At 47.0% G+C, this 21,121-nt stretch overlaps 1 protein-coding gene across 1 annotated transcript in view; it reads right to left on the bottom strand.

Moving 5' to 3' along the window:
• Positions 1-21,121, bottom strand: part of pkd1l1 (polycystin 1 like 1, transient receptor potential channel interacting) — a 58,013-nt gene that overhangs the window by 28,260 nt on the left and 8,632 nt on the right. Inside the window, exons 4-28 of the mRNA XM_088642234.1 lie at positions 20,902-20,985; positions 20,393-20,574; positions 19,651-19,809; positions 19,134-19,441; positions 18,821-18,907; positions 17,359-18,544; positions 15,717-15,836; positions 15,105-15,273; positions 14,217-14,456; positions 12,983-13,115; positions 12,428-12,631; positions 11,420-11,601; positions 10,650-10,853; positions 10,194-10,547; positions 9,683-9,843; positions 8,435-8,881; positions 7,577-7,642; positions 6,773-6,934; positions 6,318-6,395; positions 5,970-6,112; positions 5,297-5,417; positions 4,550-4,673; positions 3,438-3,630; positions 2,061-2,117; positions 963-1,181 (exon numbers count right to left, since the gene is read on the bottom strand). Coding sequence (XP_088498360.1) covers positions 963-1,181; positions 2,061-2,117; positions 3,438-3,630; positions 4,550-4,673; positions 5,297-5,417; positions 5,970-6,112; positions 6,318-6,395; positions 6,773-6,934; positions 7,577-7,642; positions 8,435-8,881; positions 9,683-9,843; positions 10,194-10,547; positions 10,650-10,853; positions 11,420-11,601; positions 12,428-12,631; positions 12,983-13,115; positions 14,217-14,456; positions 15,105-15,273; positions 15,717-15,836; positions 17,359-18,544; positions 18,821-18,907; positions 19,134-19,441; positions 19,651-19,809; positions 20,393-20,574; positions 20,902-20,985 — 5,383 coding nt within the window. The remainder of the gene's footprint in view (positions 1-962; positions 1,182-2,060; positions 2,118-3,437; positions 3,631-4,549; positions 4,674-5,296; positions 5,418-5,969; positions 6,113-6,317; positions 6,396-6,772; positions 6,935-7,576; positions 7,643-8,434; positions 8,882-9,682; positions 9,844-10,193; positions 10,548-10,649; positions 10,854-11,419; positions 11,602-12,427; positions 12,632-12,982; positions 13,116-14,216; positions 14,457-15,104; positions 15,274-15,716; positions 15,837-17,358; positions 18,545-18,820; positions 18,908-19,133; positions 19,442-19,650; positions 19,810-20,392; positions 20,575-20,901; positions 20,986-21,121) is intronic.

Here is a 21,121-nt window from a genome sequence, read left to right as displayed (position 1 = left end):
GACTGCCAGTTTTTTTTTTTATCCGAAAACAACATTAAAAAATCAATGATGCAAACCTAACTTTAACAAACTTTAACAGTTCTGGGAAAACAGAAATAGATTTATACATAATATATCGAAACGATACTCTATTTTAATATGTGCTGTGCATAGACGCATTCAGTTTATTTCAACATGGCCTTGGAAAATTAGCCGGAGTTAAAAGAAAAACGTGAACTGGAGCAGAAAACCTTAGAAAGGTGCCTTGTGAACACTAGTGTTGAGCTGACTTGAGGATTTAGAACTTGCTGGCTCTGACAACTTCAAAAGTGATCAAACACTAAGAAAAAAAAGTATTCATTTATGTTAAGAGCTTCAGCTAAGGTTGACCAGCCTGGTCAGTGGGTCGTAACTAATGGATGGAGGGGAGTATTAAACAGTGCATCCCACACAATTAGACCCCGACAATATAATTAAAATCTTCCAAGCTGGATCTTGAACAGGCAGGGACACATCACTGCCCTCCACCTGGGAATTAGTTATTTGTCAGAATACGCCTGCCAACGAATTAACCATCACCATCCTTCGGATGAGACGTAAAACCGAGGTCCTGACTCTCTGTAGTAATTAAAAACCCCAGGGTCTTTCTCAAAAAGATTAGGGGTGTAACCCTGGCATCCTGGCCAAATTTCCCCCCTGGTCTTTACCAATCATGGCCTCCTAATAATCCCCTTCTCTGAACTGGCTTCATCACTCTGCTCTCCTCCCCACTGAGAGCTGGTGTGTGGGGAGAGGACTGGCACTGCACACTGGTGCTGGTGGGGAGGACCCTCATTAACTGTGAAGCGCTTTGAGTGGAGTGTCCAGAAAAGCGCCGTGTAAGTGTAAGCAACTATTACTATGAATTATCACATGGAACCTGAAGTCGAGAGGCCGGCCGAGCCGAGCTCCCGCTCGGGCAGACAAGCGAGGAGCGGCCTCACCAGCAGCAGGTCCGAGGCGGTCCTGAGGCTGTCCGTGGTCAGCCGGACCGCTTCCTCTCCGGGGTCGAGCGGCGCCTCCAGGACCCCGGCCAGCAGAGACACCAGCGCGTTCGCCGTCCACTCGTCCAGGGAGAGGGAGGTGTGGGCGCCGGGCTCGTGGAGCCGGGCGGCCATGGCTCGGATATGACTGGTGACACGTCGGGCGCTGTCCAGCGCGAGCTTGCATGTGGATAAAGACAACAGCAAGTGAGCTTCGCTATCCACATGAATAAAACTCACTGGGTCACTGAAACTGGACAGCAAAAGGCATGTTTCACGGAGCATTTGTAACACGCTAACCAACTTTTATTTGCCCTTTGCTTTTTAAAAAAAAATGTCTGCGTTTTGCACTCTGTTATTCACGCTTGTCAATGTTTTCAGTAAAACCTGCTGAGCTCAAGTTCACAGGCTAGGAAGTCCCTTCTCTCCAGTCGTGTAATTGTTTGCACTCAGGGTCACGTTTCTCTGCTCAGCAACAATGGAAAAAAACCCCGAAAACAAAGAGATGCAGCAGAGTCCTGAACAGGAATGACGCACATATTCTCTTTGGAAAGCAAGAATCAGCCCCGAAATAATCTACTGCAATGCAGGTCTGTCTCCTCACATCAGTTTAGAAGTCATGTGGCCAGCAAACCTACTGGGTGTCAGAAGGAAAACGGACTGAGGTGGCGAGACGCTGTCACAGTGTACAGAGCCCTGCCATCTTGGTCTTCGGTTCAATTTCTCACGAATCGGTCTTTACCACCATTCCATCATACTAGGGGGCTTTTCACAGGCATAACAAGGGCTATAGAAATACTTCAAATGATAATCTGCTCGCTGATGTTTGCATAAACAAATAACATTCAATAAACATTTTTCAAAAAGTCAAATATAACCTTTTACCAAACACTCTTTCCTGCACTGAATGTCTATACCTGGATGTATTTGACTTGCCAATGGGAAATTAGGTCTTTTCACTCAGTAAGACCAACAGCAGGTTTTATGGCTGATATGTCAAACAGAGGAGCACTGATACAATCTGAAGAGGCACTTCGCCCTGACAGGGAAGGTACTTACTTGGTCAGTAACGTGAATGAGATCTTTAAGTATGGAGAGGTTATCAATCATTGATTCCTGCAAAAAGAGTAAAGGGTAGTCACTGTTCTAATCTAATAAGCTGCTTCTCGTGAAGGTCAGCAAGACAAGAAACCTGAGCGCTGATCTGGCTCGGCTTTAACCCACGTATCTGATCCGTTCATGATGTCTCTTCACTCTGGAGGAAAGAGCTCAGCTCAAATAATATCTGCATGGCTTATGCTTGGACAACACGGTAAGCAGACTCATCTGATCAGTAACACTGTTTGTTAACAATAAGAAAAAGCAAAACTGACGCTTTACACAAAATCCATTATTCTGAGGTATTTTCCTACACTTTTCCCCTCTCACGCTGCTTTATCTGTACTATACACACAATACTTTTTTACACTAAAACGCACATCTTTCTTTCTTATTAATCAGCCGATCAGAAAGTTTTCAGCTCTCTGAAAAAAGGAAATCTCAGGAATGCTGAGATCCCCTTGGGATTAATGAAACTTCTCTGCACAACGCCAGAGCTTCAGACGGGTTTCAGACCACTGCAGCCCTCCGCCTGGGACACACCTCACTGCAGAGCTCTTTTGGACTCTTGCTGAAAACGCCATTAGCCCCCTGCGGCGTGCTGGCATCAAGGAGCTGCTTTAACAGAGCACTGCTCCCTTCACCCGCGCCTCAATACTGAACAGATTTAAAAAGCCTGAGCAAAAATAGGGAAAATCATCAAATCCATCCACCAGTTCCGGACACAGGATTTCAAAAGCGTCCTCGGCGGGAATCTTGCGAGATATCCCAGCTCTCACAGCACACAGGACGCAACGTCTTCCTCAGATTCGGGAATTCCCTCGATTCGGAACAGAGGCTGAAGAAAGTCACGTGATTCATCGGAGAACGGTCGCCCATCCATTGTCTAACCACTTCGCCCAATTCAGGGTCATGGGGGAGCCGGAGCCCATCCCAGCATGCAACGGGTGTGGGGCAGCGTACATCCGTAGTATACATCGAGCCCATCGAAGGGCACACATAGACAGTGGACACAGACACGTCCTCACTGACATGAAGGGCCACCTTTCCCACAGGCCACCAGTATCTTTATGGAGAGTGGGAAGAAACCAGAGCACCCAGAGGAAACCCATGCAAACAAGGGAAGAGCTTACAAGCTCCACGCAGACAGCACCCCAGGTCTGGCACTGATCCCAGGGCCCCAGTGCTGCAAGGCAGCCAAGGCTCACCCCTGTGCCACTGTGCCAGCCTTCGGACTAATGACATTCACATGGTTTTGAACAGAGGCCCCAGAAACGTCGGGCAGAGAGAGAGAGGCTTAGTGCCTGAACTGTGGGGACAACACACTCCTGTCTGTACCTGGTCATCCACAGGAAGCTGGCAGACTGCAGAGATCAAGGCCATCCTGATCTGTCTCTGCAGCTCCCTCACAGCAGCAGGGCCCGGGCTCAGCCGGTTCAGGACGCGGGTCAGCACAACGACATAGTTTCGAGTCTCAACGATGTTCCCCATTTGCAGGAGGGCTGTAAGGTTTCTCAAACCATCGACGTAGCTAGAAAGCCACAAAAATCAAGCAACGACAGAACTGAATGATAATGCATCCTGAAAGAATATTTCTAATACATTTTCACCTCGGAGACCAAGTCATGACCATTCTAATAGACCCTATTGACAGCAGCATTTCTGTGTTGAAGCCTGATCGTGTCAGATCTTAGACGTTAAGAAGTGTTGGGCTTGATCAGTATTTAGGACCTCTATTGTGGTGCTGCTGGGCACGTATGGGACATACAGTAGATGCAAAGTCTCAAGTCCATGCCCCTGCTGTTTGACTTAGTCATTAAAGCTGCCAGCACTCTGTTTGTGAGAGTGGGGTGGCTAATGTACGTAACCTGATTAAATTCCACTCTGGGCTTCTCCAGTTTGAGCTCCGGAACTTTCCAATTTAATTCAACTGGTGAAGTACTTTCTCTGCGCCCCCAGCTGCTCTGTGCACGAACAGAGAACAGCCCAGTCTTGAAATGAAAGTTATTCAAATCGAAATGGTCCATGCTTCAAACACCACAGCAACAGGCTCTTAAATAAACTGCTGACACAGTTTCACAGTCCGGTAGTGAAATAATTGGTGGCTAGATCTGTGTCTTTCTTAAAGGCCTCCCATAAACTCTGACGCCTGTTATTAACTTAAGAGAAGAGGGACACACAATGGGTTCCTCTCAAAGTCGGTGAAGAGCTTTTCCACCACCGAAGAGGTGACAGAAACCACTCAGCACTCACAATACACAATATGAATCAACAACACGTCGTCTGGTAAATGGCAGTTTTCGCAGGGTGCCACACGTGGGCCACCAACCTCTGCAGCACATTTAATATTCTTGGATTGGACCCTCCGGAGGCTATCAGAGCCTGAAACCTGTTATGGTTACTTTTTCTTAATTAAAAATTCAATTTACTTTAAAAACATGAATCCTTACAGCTCTTGGTCAGGACTGTAGATGGATGACAGGTTTCTCCGGAAACTGGGCAGGACAGTCACATTCACTGCGCACAGCTTGGTTGCAGAACCAAACCTGTTGCGTATTTCGGTGTAAATAGTAACTGAAAAAAAAATATGAGTTACTCTAAACATTAAACAATGAAAGAGCAGAGCAACAAAAGCTATATTGTTAATTTATCTGCTGTAAAACAAAGTCATTTCTGATTCTGTATACTTTATTTAATCTCAGATCTTTCTCCGTGTTGATTTAATATTTCAGTGATTTACTGTACAATGCAGACACTGACACAGTCCAAATCATAATTGTTATTAACAAACAGGTTAGCCTATTTTACGAACAAACCAAAACAATATACACTATATATATATATTCTTTTCTGGAAACACATAAATAGTGCACCATAGAAGATTGTTTTAAAGTAGAAAACATGATTAATCCAATTTTTAAAGCTGAGAGATTGTAAACACTAAATCTAATATTCACTGTAGGATTCATGTCTGCTCAATGATACACCTTAAAACAACCTATGATTCAGAAGCCCGTCCAAATGACATTTAATTGCCAGAAAATCTCCTATTTATTTTACTGCTTTTCAATTTTTCAAGACTTGCACCTGCGACATTTCGGAGACGGAGCCGGCTCTCTTTGACGTCTTCGTTGACGAATCGAAGAGAAGAAATAAAATGCCTTTTCGAAGTTTTTGTTTTTTTTTTGTTTCAGTACCTTTATAGTTATCAGCCGGGTCTCCGGAAGGAAGCTTGAAGTAATACTGAAAGTCCCATCCACGATAAAGGACCGTCCTCGGAGAGGGGCCAGTGGAGAAGCTGTACTCATATAGGAGGTCCTTTAACATTTATAACACCGTGGAGAGAGCAGAAGACAAGGGGCGCTCATATCACAACTCTGACCACAACTCCACATTCACACCGGTTGTCTGATAAAAAGACACACTGAAGTAAACTGTTTGATCTAAGGATCTCCAACATCTCTTTGGCTTTAATACATTTGACAAGGTAACAATAACTATGTGTGTCTGTTCAGGCCTAGAACAGGACGTAGTGTCATCAGAAATCAAATGACAGATTATGATGTGTTTGTGTGTAATTCACACACTTCTTATCATTAATAGAACAACTGAAAACATGTCCAACATGATACAAAATCCTCCTTGTCATTGTTTTGTCTGTGTCAGTGAGGAGCACAGGAGCCTGACCTGAACAACCAAATCCATGTGCACTAATTTGGTTATAAAATACAGACAAATGAAGTGAGTCATGAGGTAACGCTGTGTTTCCAATCTGGCACTATCACTGCCTCAGTGTCACCAGAGACAGCAGTCAGATAAGAACATGGACACCAGGGAGGAAGCGGCACTGTCTCACACCCAGACTCCCACCTCTTTTCCTGAAGTGCAGAAAATGCTGAAGTCTGTGTGGACCTCATATCCCTTACTGGGCTGAACCTGGCAGGTCATACCATCAGGAACCTCATTAGTGGAGAAGAAGAACTGGGTTTTACCCAGGGAATTCTCCTTAGAAGCTGTGGAAGAACAAACACGTTAATTAACACGGCAGATTTCCTTCCTCCCACTTGCACAACAATCATGGGGCGACGAAACAGGACACTTCCAAACTCCTGTCCGGTTTCAGAGCAGCATCCCGGTGAACAAGGAGCCGAACAGTCAGCTCACACAATCCAACACCGCAGTACTGGACAGTAAAAAGGTTAAAGACGTCTGGCTTACCCGCCGTCACCTCCAGCATGTAAAGACTCTTCGCCTTCAGCATGAAAGGTTTAAACGTTATCACAGGCGATGAAATCCCTGAAATAAACAGACCAGATATCCTTTAAAATACCTTTGCGAGGAGGCTGAAAGAGGTACTGTTCTGGCGGTATTCTTAACACATACAGCACAATGCTAAAATAGTCCTTAAACAGCAGCAGAATCTTGTGATAAAGATTCCCTATCATCCAGTTAAATGGTGAAAGTGACTATAAAAAAACAGAAATAAGCTTAATCTATGAAACCAATCCGTCTTCTTCCTGCGCAGTTACAGTATATACCTTGGTAAAATGAGGAAATCCATAAAAACTATTTTTTTGTGATTACAAGGTTCCAGTTTTGTCCTCGAACACGGATGAAACTGCTGGAGCGTGCTGGCAGAGTGGGCGCCCTGTCTGTGCGGAATGTGTCCTCACCACTCAGCGTGAGTGTCCGGAGGGCTGTCCTGTCCACCAGCTGCCGGTCCAGGTCCAGCAGGGTTTGAACGGGGGGCTGAACGAGGGCGCTGTGGGGGGCCACCAGGTCGTTTCCTTCGGCTGGCTCAGGCCCCCAGGGCTCCTCTACGCTGATCCCAGACCCTGGAACAACGTGGAGATTATTCCGAGAGGATATCCACAGGGGAGCAAAATAAAAATGCTGCAGAAATCTGAACTGGACCATGCCAAGGTGCCTCGTGTGGCACATTTTCAAAAAATAAAACAGTGTCAGAAAACATCTGGATCTTTCAACATCATGATCAAGCACTGGCAATACATTCAGCTTCATAGGCCTCAGTCTTAAATCCTGAATCATGCCACGGAACATCAGTGTAGATATTTTAGAATTGTGCTCAGGATATGAATTTGCACATTGAGACAAGGAAACACATGGGGGTGAATCTGACTGAACACACAACGGACGTGTAGTGGGATCACGACACAGTCTGACTGCATCGCTCTGTAGACAGTACAACTTCCACTGTTCAACAAACTAACATAAAATAAAATATAATCACAGCATTCAATAAGTCATTAGTTCAAAGTATTTGTATACTTGCTTAATATAATAAAGAACACTTGTGTACAGGTGTGTAACCTGGGAATTTACAAATTTGCTGAGTGACACCTCGCCTATATTCATTAAAAATATTCTCAAGGGCTAGAATCTTGCTGGTTATTATTTTTAATTAACAATATGCTTTAAATGGTGCACACAACCCCCCTGTCGGGAAAATGTCCTACCTATAGGTCTTCCTTCATAGGTTCCTGAGTCTGCTTCTTCAATTTCATTGTAATATAATTCATAGTCTGGCAAAATATAGCACAAATATCACAATTACAGGAGGAAAAAAAAAAACTAGCTGCTTCTCTAAAGGTCTAAACAGGTGGGTAGGATATGATCAGCAGTCAAAACCATTATTTACATTCAAAAATTGTAAATTCAAAAGTGTAAGAGCCGAAATGGACAATACAGGATTTCATTATAATAATTATATTCCCCATCGTGGTAATACAAACGCATGTCTCAGAATGACTGATCTGAATTTTACTGGGAATTATTAAGGACCGTCTGAATATCTGCATGAATCTGAAACAACTGAAGGGAGGGAGTGGCCTCCAAATAACCCATCTGAAAAAATAAAACTCTGACGTTTTCTCGACTCAGCCTGTGTGAAAAGGGAGCTTTTACGTGTGTTTCCTCCTGTAGCCACAATCTGTTCAATACAAAATTAGTGTGTGGGAATGGGTGAAGATAAAAAAAAGAAACAAAGAGTTTTCTGAGACAGAGCGTCATTTAGTTCTGCCTTCCAGTAGAGTTCAAGCTCTGCTTGTCTGAAGCTCTTTCTCCGGCTGCTGTGCCTGCTATACTGTCGCTAGGGGGCGCTCTGCAGCTCAGTGGGCACAAACACGGCTCTTCTCACTCATAAGAAATCAGGCTTTTGGGGTTTTTTTGAGGGGGGTGAGTGGGGATGGATTTCAGCGGGGGGTCGTGGTTAATTACTCAGTCAACGCATTTTTCCTAAAAAAAAACAAACAGGAAACTGAAAAAGAAACCGAACAAATAAAACGGGGATAATTCCGGGCCGGTCCTACCGGTACCTGGAGCCGGGCCCGAGGGAGTGGGGCTGTTGGTCCGGTGCTCCGGACCTGTGGGCGCCGGTGACCTTTCGCGGCGAGGTCGGCCACCAGGGGGCTCCCCCTCCTCGGGGAAAGGGAAGGGGAAGGGCAGGGGGTCCGCAGGGAAGAAGGTGACTGGAGTCAGGGAGGGGCCGGAAGTGGACAACGGGCTTGTGGACGGAGTGTTCGCCGTGAGGGGTGCGGCGGGGTGTTTTGGGGAGACAGAGGCACCCGTGGGAGCAGAAGACACCGCAGGGGAGGTCCGAGAGGGAGGAGAGGAGCGAGAGACAGGGGGAGAGCTGGAAGGAGGAGGTGCGCTGGAGGAGGAGGAGGAGGAGGAGGAGGAGGCCGGAGGGGTGTGTGCAGCCGATGGGGGCTCTTTGAGAAAGCCTGCAGGGACGCTGACGTCGAGAGTCTTGCAGAAAGGAACTGAGGAAGGAAATGGCAAAAAAAACAAGCTGAACTTTCAAAGAATATTTTTAGATCTTGTTCGGAACAGAACCCGCCCTTGGATGAAGATGAAGGAATCTGCTTCCAGATCCCTAAAATAAAAGCCCCGCCCCTCACACAGACATACACGTTCTTTCACCGTCTGTCTAAGGCTAAACCCGGCACATCCGTTACAGAAAAGTTCACACACGAAAAAGGATGGAGGCCCAGATAACCTCAGATCTGTTCTGCTCAGGGTACTGTGCTACACAGCGGTTATTAAAAATGCATCAAGAACGAAACTTTCTCGTGCCATGGGAATAAGCTATTGTGCAGCTTCACATAAGTCAATATACAGTCTTACAAAAAATCAATGGCTATTATGAAAAACAAGGTCAATCTATTTATTTAGTTTTCCTATTGAACATTTAAGCTCTAGCAAGCTTCTTCATAGAGCTGAATCCTTATTTCTAAATCCGTCTTCCTGAAAACATAATCCCCTTTTTCAGGAACAAGTAAAGGTTTAATCCATGCTGAAAAGAGAAGAAAAGAAACACAACGTTTTGGCTGTGGAGCCTTCTTCGGGTGGGTTTCTTTCTCCTGTTTTCAGCAGGAATAAACCCTTACTTGTTCCTTTGCAACCTACACATGCTGACGCACCTCCCTACTTGAACAACTTCATCCTCTTCTTTATCTGTACACTTTCTCTCTTTCGTGTCTCCCTCCCCCATTTGGTAACATTTCAACTTTGTCCATTCTGTATCTCTGAAAAGAAACTCTAAAGTAAACCAATTTTCTTACCTTCAAGAACGATCTTGCTAGATGCATTTACCAAATACAAATTCCAGGTAAATGTGACATTTTCACTCTCACCACAGTTTTCACAAAGAGCCTGAACAGAAAACTGCTCATTCCAATTAACAGTGCTGCCTCTGCACTTGGGGCAAGTCACTCTTATCTTTCTGAAAAGCATGTAAAGGGTATCGTTTCAACAGAAGCTCAGATCTCTAACATCTGCCAAAAGATGCTGCAAAGGTGTACAAATGCCAACACATTCTTACTTACTGTAAGTAATAGAAAAATTAGGACAGAAGTCTTTCTTTATTTAACTCTTAATCTGAACATGTAATATCATGATAAAGCAAGGGTTCGAGTTCTAGAGAAGAGACTGTCCTGTAAGACTGCTTACATTCACAGGAGCCTGGGAAAATGGCTAGGGAGAACTGCAAACTTCACAACGGTAAAAATCCGACACTAGTATCCATTTCGTAAAAAAAGTGTCAACGGGCTCGCTCCTGGCGCTGGGACTAACCTGGACAGACCCTCTTTGACCGTGACAAACATTTCAGCGGCCGAAGAGCGGTCTCCCCCTCCTCGGGGAAAGGGAAGGGGAAGGGCAGGGGGTCCGCAGGGAAGAAGGTGACTGGAGTCAGGGAGGGGCCGGAAGTGGACAACGGGCTTGTGGACGGAGTGTCCGCCGTGAGGGGTGCGGCGGGGTGTTTTGGGGAGACAGAGGCACCCGTGGGAGCAGAAGACACCGCAGGGGAGGTCCGAGAGGGAGGAGAGGAGCGAGAGACAGGGGGAGAGCTGGAAGGAGGAGGTGCGCTGGAGGAGGAGGAGGAGGAGGAGGAGGAGGCCGGAGGGGTGTGTGCAGCCAACGGGGGCTCTTTGAGGGGGCTCTTCAAACTTCATAACGGTAAAAATCCGACACTAGTATCCATTTCGTAAAAAAAGTGTCAACGGGCTCGCTCCTGGCGCTGGGACTAACCTGGACAGACCCTCTTTGACCGTGACAAACATTTCAGCGGCCGAGGAGCGATCTCCGCTCTGCGCCTTCAGCTCGAACCTGAACTGGTCGAACGGGCGCTTGAGAACGGCAGCTGGAAACCGCACCACCGGCGAGGACAGAGGCACGGGGCTGTCGAAGCACGAGGACTTCACTCCACTGACCGGCTCGCAGTCCCAGCGGTACCTGCGACGTCAAGGACGGGCGTCACACCCTCAGCCGCGCTGCAGCCGCTGCTCGTTCCCTTGGCGGAAACACCCGCGGCGCGCGGCCCCGTAGCGGTCACTTCTAGCTAGTTACGCCCCTTTGCCTTTTGCTTTAGCCTCTTCAGACTTTCGGCTTGAAAACTACTGCAGGAGAGGCTTAAATTAATTTCATTAATGAAATTCGCAAACAAAACGGTCGTGATGCTTACTGATAGGTAGTGTTATCTAGACATATTTAAAATTTGTGCTCAGTGTACACCTACTGTACAAGAATGCAGAAAATTGATTCGTAAAATCACCTTCTGGTTAATGAGACCCCTCTGAAATGTAGCAGGCTTGTATTCACTGTAGCAGAGATTCTAATTAATCATGTTAAGAGACGGGGTGAGGAAGGTTCAGCTGGCAAATGTATTCATCTCTGCTGTCATGGACATTATAAACTGGAGATGCCCTGTGATTCCAATCCATTATTAATTAAAAGTAAAAGCAGCACGAGTCGCGTTGTCCACTAAGTCCATTCCTGCGATCCGCGAACGTCTGCTGTACCTCATGGGGTTGTGAGGGTAGTCGGGGTCATAGGATCCCCTTCCATCCAGTGTTAGCAGAGACTCGTTCTTGCTGCTGATGAAGATGTTGGTGCCCCCGATAATGATGCTAACGGGTGGGGTCGGAACTACCTCGATGCGCACAGAGTAGTTACTGTAAACTACACTGCCTTTGATCTGGACCTGAAACACAGAAGGAAAAGAGACCTGTCATTTCTATCACCTAATTCTTCAGCAAGGTGAAGAATTCAATGTTCCTCAGCAATACATGATACTGCTGCAAAGCTGTCTCCTTGGGTTGCTGTTATCTACAGGCTATGTGCAGAATTGTGAGGCTCTTACAAAAAAGAAGAATTTATTTTAACACACGGGAATAGTAGGAAAATAAGAAAAAAATGAGCTGCTTGTGTTGTAACCTATAAACCATTCTTGGCTACAAAGCTTGAAAGCTCTTTCTGAGAAATCACTTTCTGACTTACTGGGTTGGAATTCACTGCAGGACAAAAAAAAATTGTTGTGATTAAAAATGGGATTAAAAATAAATTCATCACCACGAAACAGTTAATGCAAGATCTTAACATGTTTAAAAGTATAAGGAGCCAGTGTGATTTGATTCTAATTGATTCTGCAGTTCAAGAATTAAACTGATCTAAGCACCTAATTCTGCAGCAGGAGAGTTGGAACACTGCTCATTGTTAGCTTCAGTCCAAACAGATGTGCCCAACTGAAACCTCTCAAAGTCAACAATAATGGAAAACGCAATACAACACCACCTAGCATACAAACCGATTCACGTGCCCCGAAGGATTAGGAGGATGAATGCAATCAAATTACTTTGATTTCAGATTGGGGTGACCGAAATAGCTCAGTGGATATTCTGCAACGTGTTCAGATCGAGAAACACAGCAGTCAGGAAAATGACCGAGAATTCCAGAGTCTTTCTTTTTTCCCCAAAACGAACGGCCTCAGACCTGTCAGCCCCGTGACTGGGTGGCGTCCCTTTGCTTACCCTGGCGACGGCGGTGTAGGTTCCGTAGTGCAGGGAATGTTTCGGGACTTTGATGACCTGCCGACTGCTCTCCACCGGCGGGAGCAGCACGGGAGCACCGCTGGCGTCGTACACGGCCCACTGGTAGAGCAGAGCCCGAGACTCGCCGCACTGCACATCGGCCTCAAACGTCACCCCCAGGCGCAGGGCCTCGTGTCGGCTGACCTGCACAACCGAGCGACGGGCAGCGTTTCCAGCGAGCGTCACGAAAGGCAGAGGGAGCCACGTTTCGCTCCGCTGTGCACACAACCTCAAAGCCCAGAGCTCCAGGCTCTCTCGGGCAGTCATCATCATCACCAGTAATTACTGCAGCTATTATTGAAGCTATCATGACGATATTAGAATCTACAGTCATCAGAAGCACTTATCACCATTTGGATTTGTTACAGGCGGCTAAACTCTGCTTCCTAGCTACAACCCCTGAGATGCACAAGGACCAGGAGGGTAGCTGGACAATTCTGCTGCATTCTATATTCATCTATTCCTCCGAAGGATCTGCATACGACAGTACGTCACCTTCACTTTGAAGGGGCCCATGTTTTTGACTGGAGGAGGCTGACAGGGCTCAGGAACGATGAAGATCTGTCTGGTCAGCGAGGCTGAGCTGACCAGGTTAAACATGGTCACTTCCACCGTGAACTCTCCCGTCCTGAAATCAGATGGAAACAGGCTGTCAGCGTCCCCTTTGCAATGGAACTGCCAGCCCACTCGCTGAAAAGATACTCATCGGAAGGGAGCAGGCCCTCCACCATGCATGTAACGCTGTTGTTTCCTCATTAAGGTCGGTGTTACACAAAAGTGAATTCTCTCCAGCGTCTGGGGTCTTCAGTGATTTCTCCTAACTTTCTCTACAGGGGAGGGCAAGTCCAGTAACTCGGAAGTGATTTACCCCAGATTTGACTGGTTCATAAAGATTTCAAGACAACCTGGTACAGAAACAGACTGATATACGTTGTGTCACGCAGGCCACAGACTTTTACCCTACACTGTCCACAAATCAATGAAGCACAGAGACACTAGCTTGGGGCAGCATGAATTGAATATGCACAGCGCACAGGAGAGGGCATCTGTGTCCGAGCCAGGGGTCATGGAGATTCCCAATGCAATATGTTTAAGAGGCCACCTAAATCATTCATTTTGAAATTCTGGGAACATTTGCAAACTGGTAGTAAATTATTTGTTTGAAGCAGGCATCACCAATCCTGGTCCTGGAGGGCTGGTGTGTCTACAGGGTTTTGTAACGATCAGGGCTTGTGACGATCTGAATCAGCTTGTTAGTGGCTTCACTGGAGCAGCAGGTACTGCTGTTTCAAGGAGACCCAGAAACCTTGCGCCAGCCCTCCAGGGGACCCCTGATTGAAGAGAAGCCATGTCTTTGAAGGCTAAGGAGGTTTGTGCAGCAGGACCCGTGAGTTGCTTCATTTAATGAAACACCAGCACCTTCTGCACATCTTTACGATGTGGTGGTTTAATGTAAAACCCCGCTGGACTGGGGGCTCTTCAGGGTCAGGTTTAGAGCCGCCTGCTCTAAGCATTCACTCATTTAGAAGTGTCAGAAAGGATGGCCACGGGCTCAAACGTCACATGTGGTATAGAGGAAGTGGCTTCCTTGTCTTGCGTACTATGTGCTGTAGGAGTCGTGGCAGATACCAGTGCTCCCTGACTGGCGCATTTTCACCCACGCTCGACACCGCAGACAGAACTCTCCCACGACACTGCCGAAGGGCACAGGCCGGAGAAAGATCGATACCTGTTAAATACATGGCATTCAGAGCTCCTTCCCGTTCTCTGGTTTCCATCTCCGAAATTCCAGCGGTACGAGACGCTGGTCCCGGCGTTGATCCTGCAGTCAAAGCGGACGTTTGCGCTCGGGAGCGCGGAGGCGTCCGAGAAGAGGCGATTGGGCTGGACCGCTCTCTGGACGGTCAGGGGGTAGATGCCCGAGGCGAAGGAGGAGAGCTCATTGGAAGCTTCCACAATGACGTTGTACCTAGAGAAGCAGCAATGCACACAGTACATTAACACAACCCAGGGTGCGAACGTTACCCCCAAGACACCCTTAGTGATCACAGTAAAACATGAATGTCCTTACTGGAAAATGCAAATCAAGCATTTTGTTACAGAAGCACAAAATAGATTGCTCGACGTCAATTCCCTTTTGCAGAAAATTCAACATTTACAGTTGTTCAACCAACAGCATGCAGACGAAATAAACAGGTATTTCAAGTGCTTTTCTGTTTTCCGATTCTTCAGGGACTCGGGAAAATACAAACGGCATTAAAACACTTACCAAGGCATTGCTGAAATATTTAATGACATGTGGTAAAATAAATAACACGATGGATGTGTAAATTCCTATTTGCTGATTTTTATATTTTTATGTCTTCTATGAGGGAGCATTTATTTAGTTTATTCCACAGTTTTTTAAAAACTTTATAAGGGGAACATGTACATCTCCAGGCCTCCAGCGTTTTTGAAAAGATCACCTGGCCTTCCACAGTCTGCTTCATGCGTCAGCACTCCTCTAGGTGTTTTGTGCCACAGCCTCATTGTGTTTGACCTCTCTGTGCTGTGTGGCTGTCGTATACAGCCTTCACAACGACAGAGCTGGCTTTTCCACCTGCTCCTCAAGCCTTACCGCCCGGGAGAAGGAAATCTCTTTGTTATCCTCCTGGAAACGGTTCTTTCGGGGGGCTTGTCTCCGAAGTGCCAGAGGAACTCCAGGGGACCGGGCTCCTCTGTCACAGCGACAAAGACCACCTCGCTGTCGGTGGCATACGCTGACTTATCCGTGCGGATCTCCACCGCTGGCGTGGGAAAGAGGGGGACACATCATCGTAAGAGAGATTCGAACAGGAACAACACAGCCGATACAGTGAGAGGGATGTAAGGCTGTTTCCACTTCAGGTGAAACCACTTGAGACGGTTTGTTTCTCCAAGTAGGAGAGATTTTATGATACCTAATAAGCAATGATACTAAGATTGGCAGTGGCAAAACATCCCTAAAACACTTAGTTATTGAATGTAGTCATAAAGTATCCGTTGAAAGAAGCAAAGGTGATAACAACCAATCCTTTCTGCAGATGGATTGGTTGTTTGTAACAAATATTTGTAATGGCCACTGAATACCCGAATCGAAAGCTTGGTTTTGCAGTGAAGCGAAGTGAAATAGCTGTGTGCTATAATGTGCGCACCCCAGACACAGAAACACAAGGGAGCTCAGAACAGGACATTCAGATGCAGAACTCACATGGCATTCTGTGGAGCACAGAGACTCCTGTGCTGGCTGTCACACTCCCCACATGGTTGTGGGCTTTCACTGTGACAGTGAAGCTCGCTGCAGTCAGGAACTGGTGGGATACAACGGGTTCTGGACAAAAACACAGGGATCCCAGTGCTGTTACTTTAGACACACAATAACCTTCAGAACATGTGTTTGTCATCACAGCAACACAACCAAGTTCCCTTCTCCTTCTCCCTTTTTGACTTCCTTTCATGTGACCCAAACACAAACAATATACAAATCCAAATAAGTGCGCAAATCACTTAATTCACAATGACAAATGGCACACGTGTCTGATTTTAATACCCCCCACCCCGCCGGACAAAACTCAACCTGCTTGTAAGAACTGTCCCAGTTTGAATCTATTTGCCATTTAGTCACTGAGGTTGACTCTTGGGTGGCCTCTAGTGGCCTTTTTAATTGCAATTACAGGCTATCTGAGCGAAGTGCCAATTACAGTATATGAGATAATACCTACATCCACACACACACATCGGGGGACAGTTCTGTTTTTTCCCCCACGCGAGACACATGATTACCTTTATTAATATAGGATGTTTGATCCCCCACGTCCCAGGTGAATGTCACATTAGTGCCCCGTGAAGTCAAATAAAAGGCATACACAGTACAAAATAGAAAGCTGGTTATATACTGCAGAAATCTGTTTATACATAATGCAGTTTCAAATGACATCCCTTGTCCTAAGTGAGTATTTAAAGATGTTGGGCGAAGCAGAAATCTGTTTTTTAATATAATCAAGACTGTGTGGGACCAGGGAATGCACATAATCATCTTGAATCTAATTGGGATCATTTTATCATGTTATCCCTTTTCTGCTGGTCTGTCAAGAATATTGGCTGAACCACCTCAGATATGGCTATATTTCTAAACCTATCCCTTGCGGAGCCTTTCTGATAACCCTCTGCATGTGAATTTCCGTTTAAAATATTTAACACTTTGCAAACTCTGGAATGAACGACAGTCACAGCCTGGGGTTTGTGAATGATCTGTTTTGAAGCCAGAAAGCCGCTCAGCTGCCCAGCGTGACACTAGACGCACTAGAAGAAGTCAGCCAGCAGCTCCAAGAGCTGGGATCTTGTCTTGGTGCTTTGGTTTGTCTTATTTTTCCCTGCACTATAAATAAAGGGCATGATGTTTGAACCTGACGGCTGTGTCTGTGTGTGCGCGCGCATTGCAGGGCCTGCCAAGTTTGAAAGATCCTGCTGTGGCACACCCAGTATGCCAACCCCCGACCTTAACGACACGTATACTTCCAGGCTTGGCCCTCACTCTTAAACAAACCAGACATTCCTATGCAGTGATGATGATGACATCAGCAGTTTCACCAAACATAGTATCTGCTTTAAGAGCTTAGTTCATCCCAGTTCTGATAATCATGCAGAATACTGTAAATTCACATACTAAACACACATGTTTAAAGGAGAGTCTATTGCAATGATTTAACCTAATGGCTCTCTGCCATGGGCTTACTAAGAGAATATGGTTCTCCCAATGGCTTACTAAATACCTAATGTACCAGAAATAGAGTTGTTACAGATACAAGTGTGTCCTGCTTACCATTAACCTTGGCAATAAGCGCCACACTCACCCACAACAGGTCGCTGGGTCAGTTCTATTTTGACCCCATGGGTCTCTTTCACCACCAGCGTCGTGGCAGTGCTGCTGCTTGAAGAGACCAGGTTTGTGGCCCTGAGCACCAAGTCAACAGGCCCCAGCTGAGCGAAAGTGAAATTCAAGGTCACTAGATTTCCAGGCACGTAGCGGTCATCGTTGTACACAAGAGTCCCGTTGTCATGGATGGTGACGGTCATGTCAGTCCCTCCCCGGACGGCAAAAGACAGCCGTGCTTCCTGATTCACGGCCACAGTCCTTGGTAGATGCACTACAAAGTCCCCGACTGGATCTTGAACTGTGAATTCCAGGGCATTGCTAAAAGCACAGCTCACTTGATTCTCGGCTCTCAGGGCGACGATGTACACTCCCGGCTGGCTGTACAAATGCACAGCGGTCTCCGAGTCACTCACAAGACTTGAGTTTGCACCAAACCTCCAGCTGTAGGTCACATTTGTGCCGGTGACCACGGCTGCATTTAAGGTGACTAAGGTGCCAGTTCTGATGTGCTTTGGGCTTGAAGAAAAAATAGACAGCCCAGATATTGCATCCTGCACCAGCAGCTGGGTGGTGAAGGAGGAGTTACTGATGGGATTGAAGGCCACGACCTGCAGCTGGTAATGGCCTTCGTCCTGAAGACAGAGGGTGAGCGACCAGTCCGGCGTGGTTGTGCTGAGCAAGGCCGAGCTGCCCCTCGAGACGATCCACAGCACGGCCGAGCCCCGCCGGTCTGCAGAGCTCGCCACGGCGAGAGTCGCGTTCGCCCCAGAGCGCAGGGCGGTGTCCCACGGGGCGGAGGGCCGGACCTCCTGAATGGGCTCGTAGACTTGCACCGGCCGAGGCAACGCGGCGCGGCCCGTGGCCTCCTGGGAGGACACCTCCGCCGAGGCCCGGAAGCTGCCCGCTGCGCCGTACCGGTGCACGACCTGGGCGTGGAGCTGGCAGCCGGGCCAGCCGGGAGCCTCCGCCCACGGCGGGCGCCTTGAGCTGTGCCCCAGCTGGCGCGCGTGGGAGACGCCGGCCCGCAGGCTGGCACGGAGACGCAGGAGTGGGCGGACTGTGGTGAAGAGCCCCACCTCCAGAGTGACCTCCTGACCCGCTGCCACCGCGTAGCCGCTCCTGGACACCAGGGTGAGGTTAGAGAGGACCTGAGGAACAACGGCCTACGAGAAGAAACAGAGGCTGAGCACTTTGTTTGTCGTTCGAAGAGCTGGATTGCTGTCTTGTAAGAGGCACCTGTCACCCTGAATTCAGTTGTTAAAAGCAGAATGTTTATTTTTTAAAACGCAGTTTTTTGAACATGCAAATCAGCGTTCCAGTATCACTAAACTGATGTTAAAAGTGATTTGAATTTTCTACAGCTCTAGAGCCGTTTCAGCTTACTAATAGAAATCTCGAACAAATAGCTCAATAATGCTAAAGCTTTCGCCCAATCTTACCACGCTGATGACTCTCCGGATCCAGTTATAGGCATTTGAAACATTCACAATGATTTGGTAAATCCCTTCTTTTTCAAATGTATGGTTCTGAAAAAAAAAATCAGTCAGGTGTAATTGTGCACAAGCATCAGGTGAACTGGATATGCTCTGAAGATGAGTCGCAGAATGTTTAATGCCCCGCATGATTTTAAACCTCCGAACTGGGTAATATGGAGGTCCAATATGGAGGTTGTGAAATGCGGAGATAAAAAAATCAACAAACTCGGGTCAGAGATGCTTCCACTATAAACTGCACATGACGCAGAGAACGTACCACAGTGCTAGTTAAGCAGTCTGACGGAGTGTCACAATCACTGCCTGAATGGTGCGTGGAGTCGTCATCACTGAACTGCCAGGAAAATTCCAAATCCTCTCCCATTGCTACAAAGGCTTTAAAAGTAGAAGTGCGTCCCAGGAAGACCTTCTCCAGGAATTCGGTGCCTCTCACTGGGAACGGGACACAGGACGGGACGTCTTGAGGTCTCTGCACCACTGTCACTTCCAGAGCAGAAGGCTCAGGGACCAGGGTGAGGACGGAGACATTCCCAGACTCCTGCGAAACTGCGTTGCTGACAGTCACACCTGGGCGTGGAACAGACACAGCGACGGGAGAGAGCATGAGCCTTTATCTTTGGGAGTTTGAGAGCATGACAATTAATAGAGACCATGATTCTCATCTGGTTTATATACAGTGTTGGAATGTGCAATTTAAACAACTTGTAAAATTAAAATGTGCCTGTTGTTCTCTCTGTATGTCTTATAATAAGTATGGAATCTTATAATTGACATACTTATGTTATAGATTCCAGGCTCTTGAAATGTCCAGACAGAGGAGCAGGAGAAAAAACCATTTTCCAGCACAGCGACGCTCCGAGAGCTCTGAAAGTAAGGAGTCCATCTGATCACAAGCTGAACCGAAGAGAGGTTGTCAGGCCTCAGATCTGGGATACCTTAAAAACATGGAAAGGAACAGGATTAAATCGAATCTATCCCAACGTCATACCCAACACAAATGATATCAACAATTATATTATTCTGTGATGTTTAACCAAACAGGGAGACGGCATTTGCACAAAATTGAACCTGAAATTGATTCCATGCTTTTTTCAAATGATCTGAGATATGGTCGTGCCCTTTATAGAAGCTGTGCTTTCATATTTTTTCCTCTCAGCTCCAGCTACTTTGAAAACCTTCTCAATATCTTATTACTGCTTCCCACAGCAATAGCTGGGGTTACCAACGTAAAAATTAGAGTACTCCTGTGTGGCTCCAGAATTTAATGGAAGCTGTCAATTGCACCTACAGAGCGTCACAGCATGTCAGGTATGCTACACACACCTCATCCGACAGGAGGAACACTCCATAGTTCAGTAATGCACTGCAACCCCCTGCAATCAGTTACGGACAGAAAACCTCTTGGCTTTCCCCTTGTGTTTAGAGTTTCAGGACTGCTTTGCGAAAGGTTAATGAAGAATGTGCGGCATCTGGGAAATACAACTGCAGGGGAGTGAGAGGCAGTAAATGTGATCTCACCTAGAGGCTGTCGCCAAGAATGAGCCAGATACCCAGACACCTCGAGCGTGAAAGGCCTTCCTGCCCACACACTCTCTCCTCCCAGCGTCAGGCTGACGTTCCGGATGTACGGTCCCAGGGTGCTGTAGACAGCATAGCTCTTCCCCTGGGTCCCAAAGGACAGACACAGCCGGCCATCACACCTGCATGTGAAGGTCATTGTGGAACGTCAGAGCGATGCCTGCTTTCAGTGTTCGAGAAAGCAGCAGCAGAATCTTCAATGGCGTCTTATCATGCGGAAGAGCCGCTCCTGTTGCGAGCTCGACCTCAGAAAGATCCTGAATTAGGAACCCGGGATCTTTGACTCGAGCAGGGTGCTGGTGTGAATCGCGTCTACTTTTGTCCGAAAGACCTGAAAAGCGCTTGTTATGTAGAAAACGGCAGGGACGATAAAACAACAGGGTGCACATGAATGAATCTGAGTTTCTTACAAAGTCATTGATTAGCCTTATAAGAAACAGAGGGACTACCTGTCAAGACAGGTTTCAGACGCTGGGGCGTTTTCCTGCTCAGGCAGGCTGGCATTCATGCAGGATTCGCTGGAGTGAGCCGAGCTGCGCGGAAAGAGGAGAAATTCATCACTTCAACACCACCGCTTCAGTAAAATACGTCCAGGAATAATACGGAAATTTACAGAACGCTCCCACAAAAGCCCCTTACAAGAATTTACTATGTTAAATTAAATTAACC

This window comes from Lepisosteus platostomus, chromosome 8 (assembly GCF_059453375.1).
Source record: "Lepisosteus platostomus isolate fLepPlt1 chromosome 8, fLepPlt1.hap1, whole genome shotgun sequence".
Classification (NCBI taxonomy): Eukaryota; Metazoa; Chordata; class Actinopteri; order Semionotiformes; family Lepisosteidae; genus Lepisosteus; species Lepisosteus platostomus.
The sequence above is the reverse complement of the archived record's forward strand: the minus strand, read 5'-3'. Positions and strand labels throughout refer to the sequence as shown.